At 45.7% G+C, this 10,207-nt stretch overlaps 1 protein-coding gene across 1 annotated transcript; it reads left to right on the top strand.

Moving 5' to 3' along the window:
• Positions 1-6,568: 6,568 nt before the first annotated feature.
• LOC147960255 (uncharacterized) lies at positions 6,569-8,913 on the top strand. The gene is made up of 4 exons (XM_087533232.1): positions 6,569-6,745; positions 6,922-6,972; positions 7,081-7,399; positions 8,849-8,913. Exons 1-4 carry the CDS (start codon positions 6,569-6,571, stop codon positions 8,911-8,913), a joined length of 612 nt encoding a protein of 203 aa, XP_087389358.1.
• The last annotated feature ends 1,294 nt before the right edge of the window (positions 8,914-10,207 follow it).

The raw sequence follows: 10,207 nt of genomic DNA, 5'->3' as shown, positions 1-10,207 counted from the left end.
GATAAAAGTATTCTCTAAACAGTTCCACAGTCGGCTCTTCCTGAAGGTACACCTCAGAGAGCACTTGGAAATTGCAGATATTAGATATGGAGTTGGGCCCGATATCTTGAGGATGGAGTTTGAAAAAGTGGAGGACATATCTGAAGAACTTTGAGCCGGGCGGTGAAAAGCCACGATTCATATGGTCAGTAAAAACAATCACTTCACTGTCTCTTGGATTGGGCCGTTCTTCCTCCGGGTCAGGAGCACGGTAAGACATGACGGTTTTCGCTGGAAAAAATCCTATGGTAAAGAACTCTTTCAAACGTTCCTCAGTTACGGTTGAGGGAACCCAATTGCAGATGGTTGGCACTTTGGACGGCATGATGTTCAAAAACGAACTGAAAAGAAAGGCAACATGCCGGTTCAATTCAATGGTGAAATTAACAGTTCAATGATGATAATACAGGGAAGTAATGGCGGCTTAGTTAAAGGCTAATGTCATATAAGGAAAAGTAAGCCGGCACAGTAAGCCGCCATGACTACAGGTATTCGAGAAAAGCAAATTCAGCTAAGTGTTGAGACAAACAAGTTTCCTAAATGCTTGGTATTATTCTGGATCAAATGGCTATTCAAAATGCGAAAAATTCTAGACCTAAAAAGTTTAGCGCAGATGAGTCTGTGAGTTCTAATGAGATCTTTGAATCAGAGAAAGGGATCTGTGGGCATCAAAAGTAGGCACAAAAACGCTACCGCACAAGCATATATATCTTTTTGGATCAAGAAGAGTCCTGCGGTGGAAGAACTACGATGAACTATGAAGAACATGACGGAGTCTGGAAACCCTAATGTGGTCTGAGAAGTGAAAAGAAGAACACTTACAACCACGGATCTCCTGCGGAGGTCGCCGCCGTTCTCTGGACCGATTCGAGTTGATGCAGCGGCCAAGGTCGACGGAGACGGAGGAGAAGCGCGGCAGTGGTGAGGCTCGAGCAGCAGCAGGGTTGCGAGAGGAAGAAGACGGAGAGAGAGAGAGAGAGAGAAGAATGAGGAAGGCCGAGGCGTGCCTATTTATAAGGAAACATGTGAACAGACGGGCACGAAAATCGAGGGGGAGCCGAATAATGGTTATCCAACTACAAAGACGCCTCGATTCTCGGAAGACATTAAAGATGAAGATCCGTTGGGAGATGACGTCATAAAAGTTTTTTGCGTTTTCAAGAGATGACGTCATGGCGGGTTACAAGAACTTCTGCGAGGTTAAGAAGATGGATTTTGTCTAAGTGTTGAAGATTGACAAAGAACGAAGTTCAAAGTCAACCTGGGGCCTAATGTTGGGGATATAACTATCAGTTATGACCGGCCCAGGAGGGGCTGGGTCAGCCCCAATGGCGGGTTACACAAGAAGCCCAGTAAACATTAAGATGACAGTTTATCAAATATTATAGAAGGCCCAAAAGCCTAGCGGCGGCTTAATGCAAAATATTGCAAACCGCCGTATGTAAGGAAAGACTTGTAAAGAAAGGCATGTAAAGGAAGTCACCGAGCCGGACACGATTATGAGCCGGCCGGGACTCTATAGGCCACCAGGCGTCAACCCATGTATATAAGGGGACGACCCGGTGGCGGCTTAGGGCAAGAAACAATAGATCGATAACCAAGCCGGCGAGTTAAGCCTCTTGGTGATCGAAACCCCCAGCAATACCAACACAACTAGATGTAGGCTTTTACCTTCATCGTAAGGGGCCGAACTAGTATAAAACCTCTCATGTCCTTTGTCCCGATTAACCCCTTTAAGCTTCCTAGTTGTGATGGCCCAACGACTAAGTCCTTTCACTAGGACATCTGCCGTGACAATTCCACGACACCGGAGCCGAGCTATGCCGCCGGCGTCGTCCTGCTTCGAGGAGACGAGCTTCAGGCCTGCTCGCGTTGACTCCCGCGTGGGCCGGATTTCTCTCCGCCGGCCCAACCACTCCCCTGTGCCGCGCAAGGCCCAGCGCCGCTGGCCTCCTCTGCCAAGCCGGGCCGAGGCCCATGGTGAGGCCACCCCAACGCTCGTCCTTTTTTTCCTTTGTTGGGCTTCCTGTCCAGATTCGGCCCATGTCATGTTTTTTCCGTTCTACGATTTGTCCATTATCCAGAGTTAACTATTTTGCAGAAAACACCCTAGTCTTCATGCATATAATAACTCATTAACCGAGCATCATATTAAAATGATTTATATATGTAACTTGACTATAATTTCATCTAGTTTCACAATATCCAACTTTCATGCATGTTTGACATGTTTAAAATGCTGTTTGGTTAAATTTTCTCGTATGCCATGTTAAAATGCTTTATTTCATAACTAAATAACCATAGCTCCAAACCTAACAAACTTTATATGTAAATGGGGTAGAAAAATGCATAGATTATCATGGTGACCTTACTTTGCATGTTTAACAACTCTAAAATATGGTTTAGGGCAGAACAGTACCAAACCTAAAATATGCACATAAGGAGTTTCCGAACATGTTGTTTGTTGTTCCGGCCTCATTTAAACTTGCCTAGATAGGTAGCTTTCATATGCTTCACCTCTTGCCATGCTAAGCAACATTTAATATTGTTGAGTACATAAACAGGAGAGAACTAAATATTTGATGTGGTGTTTCATCAATATACAACTCGTTGCATATTGAGCTCCACTTAATTTGTAGTGTTGTTTGTTGCACTTTTCCATGCCATGCCTCATTAAACCGGACATGCATCATACTTGGTTGTGCATCATGCCATGTTTATGTGATGGTTGTTTACCATGTTGTTTTCTACTTTCCGGTATTGCTTCTTCGGGTTAGTTCGATAACGTCGCGTTTGTGAGGATCCGTTCGACTACGTCCGTTTGTATTCTTCATGGACTCGTTCTTCTTCGTTGCGGGATCTCAGGCAAGATGACCATACCCTCGAAATCACTTCTATCTTTGCTTGCTAGTTTCTCGCTCTATTGCTATGCTGCGATACCTACCACTTGCTTTATCATGCCTCCCATTTTGCCATGTCAAGCCTCTAACCACCTTTCCTAGCAGACCGTTGTTTGGCTATTGTTACCGCTTTGCTCAACCCCTCTTATAGCGTTGCTAGTTGCAGGTGAAGATGAAGTTTGTTCCTTGTTGGAACATGGTTATTGTTGGGATATCACAATATCTCTTATTTTAATTAATGCATCTATATACTTGGTAAAGGGTGGAAGGCTCGGCCTTATGCCTGGTGTTTGTTCCACTCTTGCCACCCTAGTTTCCGTCATATCGATGTTATGTTCCTCGATTTTGCGTTCCTTACGCGGTTGGGTTATAATGGGAACCCCTTGACAGTTCGCCTTGAATAAAACTCCTCCAGCAAGGCCCAACCTTGGTTTCACCATTTGCCACCTAAGCCTTTTTCCCTTGGGTTCTGCAGACTCAAGGATCATCTTTATTTTAAATCCCCGGGCCAGTGCTCCTCTGAGTGTTGGTCCAAACTGGAGTACCGTGCAGGGCCGTCCCTTGGCAACTTGGGTTACGTTGGTTCATGTATGCTTAGCTTATCCGGTGTGCCCTGAGAACGAGATATGTGCAGCTCATATCGGGATTTGTCGGCACAGCGGGTGGTCTTGCTGGTCTTGTTTTACCATTGTCGAAATGTCTTGTAACCAGGATTCTGAGTCTGATCGGGTCGCCCTGGGAGAAGGAATATCCTTCGTTGACCGTGAGAGCTTGTGATGGGCTAAGTTGGGACACCCCTGCAGGGTTTGAACTTTCGAAAGTCGTGCCCGCGGTTATGGGCAGATGGGAATTTGTTAATGTCCGATTGTAGAGAACTTGACCCTTAACTTAATTTAAAATGAATCAACCGTGTGTGTAGCCGTGATGGTCTCTTCTCGGCGGAGTCCGGGAAGTGAACACGGTTCTTGTGTAATGCTTGAACGTAAGTAGTTTCAGGATCACTTCTTGTTCACGACCGTTGCATTGCTTCTCTTCTCGCTCTTATTTGCATATGTTAGCCACCATATATGCTAGCGCTTGCTGCAGCTCCACCTCACTACCCTTTCCTACCTTTAAGATTAAATAGTCTTGATCACGAGGGTGTGAGATTGTTGAGTCCCCGTGGCTCACAGATACTTCCAAATAGTTTGAGGTGCCGATGATACCAGTGCAGGTGACGCAACCCAGCTCAAGTGGGAGCTCGATGAAGATCTTAACCGTTGTCTTGTTTCGTTTCCTGTTGATCAGTAGTGGAGCCTAGTCGGGACGATCGGGGATCTAGCATTTGGGTTTTCTTCTTTTATTTTATTTTGGTTCCTTAGTCGGACCTTGATTGTATTCTGGTTGATGTATGTTTAACTTGTATTTGTGTGAAGTGGCGATTGTAAGCCAGCTCTTTATCCCTTTTTATTTCAGTACATGGGATGTGTAAAGATTACCCCTCTTGCGACATGTCTACTATGCGGTTATGCCTCTAAGTCGTGCTCCGACACGTGGGAGATATAGCCGCATCGTGGGTGTTACAATACCTCTCCACCCACTCTTCATTCGTGGAGAGAGCCATCAGAACATGCCTACACTTCCAACATACATTTTCTGAGAGAGAACCACCTACACTTGTGTTGAGGTCAAGATACTTCATTCCAACCACATAAATCTTGATCTCTAGCCTTCCCCAAGTTGCTTTTCACTCAAATCATCTTTCCACCAAATCCTATCCTATGAGAGAGAGTTGAGTGTTGGGGAGACTATCATTTGAAGCACAAGAGCAAGGAGTTCATCATCAACACACCATTTGTTACCTCTTGGAGAGTGGTGTCTCCTAGATTGGTTTGGTGTCACTTGGGAGCCTCCGTCAAGATTGTGGAGTTGAACCAAGGAGTTTGTACGGGCAAGGAGATCGCCTACTTTGTGAAGATCTACCCTAGTGAGGCAAGTCCTTCGTGGGCGATGGCCATGGTGGGATAGACAAGATTGCTTCTTCGTGGACCCTTCGTGGGTGGAGCCCTCCGTGGACTCACGCACCCGTTACCCTTCATGGGTTGAAGTCTCCATCAACGTGGATGTATGATAGCACCACCTATCGGAACCACGCCAAAAATCTCCGTGTCTCCAATTAAGTTTGCACACTCCAATCCCATCCCTTTACATTATTGCAACTTGAATGATTTACTTTCCACTGCTCATATACTCTTGTCAAGCCTGCTTGATATGTATTGTGAATGTACAAACTTGTGCCAAAACTCCACTTCAACTTAAAGAAATTAAAAACTGCAACTTTTCTTGCCAAGAGTCTATTCAACCCCCTCTAGACACCTCTTCTCGATCCTACAGATGCGAGACTTTCTCCATTTTTGTCTTCCCTTATAAACCTCTAGCAACATATTCTATTCCACCCCTACTGCTACGTCCATGTCTCACGCTAATCTATTGAGTGAAGTTGAAAATGCTGAAGCGAGAAAGTATGATACAATTGCTTGGAGTCATGCCATGCTTACATAATTCAATGAGTAGGGATAACATTCGTTCAACATTGCGTATTTTGAATAGTAGTGCATATTTTCTAGTATTCTTGGATATTATTATGTTGATATCAATAACTTCATCATTTGTCAATATTCATACCGTAAGAGATTACATGATAAACATGTTAGGTAGCATTCAACATCAAAAACTTCTCTTTTTGTCATTTACCTACTCAAGGATGAGCAAGAATTAAGCTTGGGGATGTTGATATGTATTCGATGTATCTACAATTTTTGATTGTTTCATGCTACTATATTATGCTTTATATGCAATTTTATATCATTTTCGGGAACTAACCTAGTGCCTAGTGCCAATTGTTGTTTTCTTCATGTTTTTGGTTTTACAGAAAATTCCTACCAAACGGAGTCCAAACACGACGAAAGATTTTAACGATTTTTCTGGACTAGGAGGGACCCTAGAAGCTTCAGGGGAGGACCAGAAGCCAGACGAGGAGACGGCAAGACAACAGGGCATGCCCAGGGGGGTAGGCACACCCTGATGTTTTGTGGGCCCCTCGTGGTTCTGTCTGACCTAATTCCAGCGCTATAAATTCCCAAATATTGCAAAACCCCTTGAGCAAGTCCCGAAACAATTATTCTGATGCCGCAAGTCTCTGTTCTTCCGCCATCTCATCTGGATGCCTTCGTTGGTACTATATTGGAGTGGGAATCGATCATGGAGGGCTTCTACATCAAGCTTGTTGCACCTCCAATGATGTGTGAGTGGTTGACTTGTGGGCCCCTCGTGTGCTCTCCCAACTCTGTTTTTTTAGAATACTTGTTTCGCAAGATAAAAATTCTTTATATATACTCCCGTACGTTTTGACCACCGCATTGCAAGTTTCTCCTCTGTTCTTGTTTCAGGCTGTTTTTCTCATAGATCTAGATCGCCATGGCTCCCCCAAGGCTTCGTACCAAGCACCGGATCATGCAACTTTCACCGGGCAAACGTCCTTTCAGCGAGGTGTATTATGAGTGTGGTCGTCCGGAGAGGATGGCAGCGTCAAACGGGAGGAAGCTAAGGAGGTTGTGGGAAGCCGGACCCATGAAGAAGGAAACCAATCCATGCCCACAGAAGAGGCTACAAAAGAGGGAGACATCCTACAAACCCTTTATCAGAATCTCTTTCCATCTGAAATTGATACAACAAAGATCTTTGAAGCAATTTGTGCTCAGAATACATCGCTTACTCATGAGGTCACTGTACTGGAGGAACAAAAAATGCTCTTCGAGGGATTGACAGTAATTTGCAGTACTTATTGAAGTTGAAGGACAAGTCCACTACCTCATCACCATCATCACCGAAGAAAGACACTTGAGCACATGGCTATGGGCACCACCCTTAGCTTGTTCCAAGCTTGGGGAGGTGCCCTGGTATCGTATCATCATCACCTTTTTACCATCATTATCTATCTTAGTTCGATCCTTGGCTTGAAGATGTGGAGCGTGCGGAGGAGCATGTTCTCAAGGTTCATCGAGTCCTCAACCGCAACAGGGCACACGACCATTTGACACTGATGTCCGACTACTTTTCCGTTGATGCACTCTTCACTGACCATTTTCATCGGCATTTTTAGACGGGCAAGATTGTCTTCGATCGTTTGTACCATGGCGTTCAATCCTATGATGACTACTTCGTCTTGAAGAAGGACGTCGTGGGAACAATTAGGTTCTCTGGTTACCGAAAGTGCACGGCCACACTCCGGATGCTTGCATATGGCACGGCCACTGATTCGTGGGACGAGTACCTACGGATGTGTGAGAGCACATGCGGAGATGCCATGGTGAGGTTTGTAACTGATGTGGTCGAGGTGTTTGGACCTCAGTACCTGAGAGAACCAACTGTGGCAGACAACGAGAGGCTCTTGGAAATCTCAGAAGTAAGAGGGTGGCCAGGTTTGCTTGGATCTCTTGACTGCATGCATTGAAAATGAAAGAACTGCCCGAAGACTTTACAAGGGGAATATCAGGGTCATGTTAAGAAGTCCACCATCATTATTGAAATCAGTTGCATCACATGATCTTTGGATTTGGCATGCCCGGGTCTCACGATGACACCAATGTGCTGCAGCGATCACCATTGTTTGCGAGGCTGACTAAAAAAAGATCCTCCTTGCCACTATACTGTTAATGGACATGAGTACAACATGGGCTACTATCTGGTTGACTATATCTATCCTTTGTGGATACCTTTGTCAACATCATCTCTAACCTAGTTGGCCAGAAAAAATCCCACTTTGCCCAAAGACAAGAAGCAGTTAGAAAGGATGTCGAGAGGGCATCTGGAGTTCTGCAAGCCCGTTTTGTAGTTGTTCGTGGACCTGCTAAACAATAGGATCCGAAGACCTTGTGGAAGGTGATGACATGTTATGTGATCACGCACAACATGATCGTCGGGGATGAGGGTGAGGATGCTGCCTTAGCTCTAGAATTTGAGAACATGGATGATCCTATCGAATTTTCAGACCAGAATCCAGTCACATTTGAAGTTTATTCAGTTGCATCAATAAATGCAGCATCGAAACTCACAAGCAACTGAAGGAAGACGCATCTGTGGGCGGTTAAAGAGGACAATAATGTAAACATGTGTACAGTAGTACACTACGTGTGCGGCTATTTGAACGTGTGTACACTAGTACACTATGTATGCGGCTATTTGAACATGCAAATTTCTAAAAAAATAATTAGAAAGACTGGATGCATGCGGACAATGTTGAATAGCCGCCTTCCGCATCTACGGATGCGGAGTGGTCCCATGCGCAAGAGGTAGCAAATCCATCTTTGTAGTACTTCCTCGTTTTCCAAATTCTTGTTTTAGATTTGTCTAAACACGAATATATCAAGTCATGTTTTAATATTAAATACATATGTATCTAGACGAATTTAATATAAGAATTTTGGGACGGAGGGAGTAGTATGTTTGTATACGTTGCTAGGATTAGCATATGCGTAGGCACTGCAATTTGTGGTGACATCTCGCGCGCCGAGAGTATGCAATTTGGACCATGGCACGCACACCAAAGCTAAATCGGTCCTAGGATATTAATGCTTTGCTTAATGGTGCAGCAAAAAACAGTTGAGACAGATCAAACAGGCGGTCTTCGCGGGAGCTGTCGATGGAGGGGCTAAAATATTTCAGTACTGGCTTAACTCGGACTTTCCGGGCAGTGACGGCCGTCTCAGATTAGCGGCCGGGGGCCCGCGCGCCCCCATGTGCCGCCATTAGCTCACGTAAAGACCAATTCGTCTTTTGCATTCGATGATGCTGATGGACCGCGCGCTGATCCGCGGAGATCGCGCAGCTCTGTTGGGGTTTGCGGGGTTAAATCAATTATATTTGTGCAGAAAAGCTCACTTTAGTTCTCGTGCTCGGCACTACAGATTCTGATACACTAAACTTATCGCAGTGACACGCTTTGTTCGAAATCACGGCAGCTGTGACAACAAATGCCGACATGAACAACACGTGGCGTCACATCAGCGCCCGAGGAATAACTAATCATCTTCACCCGAGATTCCCCACCGTCAGATCAGCCCCAATCAAACTTCCGCAACAAAACATGGGCGATGCTGCAGTCCCCCCCCCCTCCCCCAACAACCTCCAACATCGTCGTTCCGCAACATCACGGTGTTTTCGAAACATGGGCGATGGAACCGCTCGCTTCCCTCCTCGTGCAATCATCCAAAACATGGGCAATGTTGGAACCGCCCCCTTCCCTCCTCGTGCATCACGATGATCTCCAACATCGCCGTTGCACAACATGCACGGTGTTCTTGAAACATGGGAGACATTGCAAGTGCCCCCCCCCCCTCCCCGTGACTGCCAACATCGCCGGTCCGCAACATCGATGATATTTTTTGCAATCCGTGACCTGCATCATCAATGCCTCGGCAACAAAGACGATGTTGCAAAACCCCACCGCAACCTCAATGATGTTTCTACAACAACAAAAATGTGGCTTCGTCCCAGCTCGTAGAAGTATCAGCCATCATCGGGCTTGAAGCCCCAAGCGGTCACCACGCAGCGCACCGATGACGCACGACAGTCGGCCCTCGCGGCATCGGATCCAGTCTTGCAGCACTAGCGCATCTGTGATGGTGGCTGATACATGTAGCTCACCTTTGGTTGCAGCTGCGGGCAACAACCAGTCATGGAGAAGATAGGAACCATGCGAGTGGAAGGAGATAGCGGTCATGACTTGCAGAGGGAAGAGAAGGGCGAGTGAATCGCTCGAGAAGAAACGATTGGACGAGATGGCTCGGGACGATAAAGTTTATGGGAAGGGGAGAGAACGACATGGAGACCCCAACACACGTGGTGGCCTCTCGAAGCGGTTGACACAACACACTAATCGGTCGGTTGAAGAGAATATGAAAGGATTAAGTAGGTCGACCAGAGGAGAGGGCGTGAATAGGCGACTACAAATTTTAACTTAATTATCAATACTTATTAAGCAAAGTGCGGAATAGGTTCTCTAGATATGACATTAGGTGAGACCAACCAATATAACAAGCAACCAAGCAACAAGGTAAGCTAGAATCAAGCATACAAACAAGCAACACAAGAGTAAAAGGTATGAAATGGATGAACCACAAGTGAGTCGGAGACGAGGATGTATCCTAAAGTTCATACTCTTTGTGGGACTGCTAATCTTCGTTGAAGAGGTGCCAAAGCCAAAACTCCGGAGCGCCACCAAATGGCTC

This window comes from Triticum urartu, chromosome 7A (genome assembly GCF_056163025.1).
Source record: "Triticum urartu cultivar PI428250 chromosome 7A, HENAU_Tu73, whole genome shotgun sequence".
In the NCBI taxonomy this organism is placed as follows: domain Eukaryota; kingdom Viridiplantae; phylum Streptophyta; class Magnoliopsida; order Poales; family Poaceae; genus Triticum; species Triticum urartu.
The sequence above is the reverse complement of the archived record's forward strand: the minus strand, read 5'-3'. Positions and strand labels throughout refer to the sequence as shown.

What these genes read in the sequence shown, in the direction of transcription:
- LOC147960255 (XM_087533232.1), top strand. Translation starts at nt 6,569, where the DNA reads ATGCCCACAGAAGAGGCTACAAAAGAGGGAGACATCCTACAAACCCTT. An exon ending in TGCTCTTCGAGGGATTGACA is followed by an intron (nt 6,746 to 6,921) that starts GTAATTTGCAGT and finishes TATCTATCTTAG; the next exon opens with TTCGATCCTTGGCTTGAAGA. An exon ending in CGGAGGAGCATGTTCTCAAG is followed by an intron (nt 6,973 to 7,080) that starts GTTCATCGAGTC and finishes CGGCATTTTTAG; the next exon opens with ACGGGCAAGATTGTCTTCGA.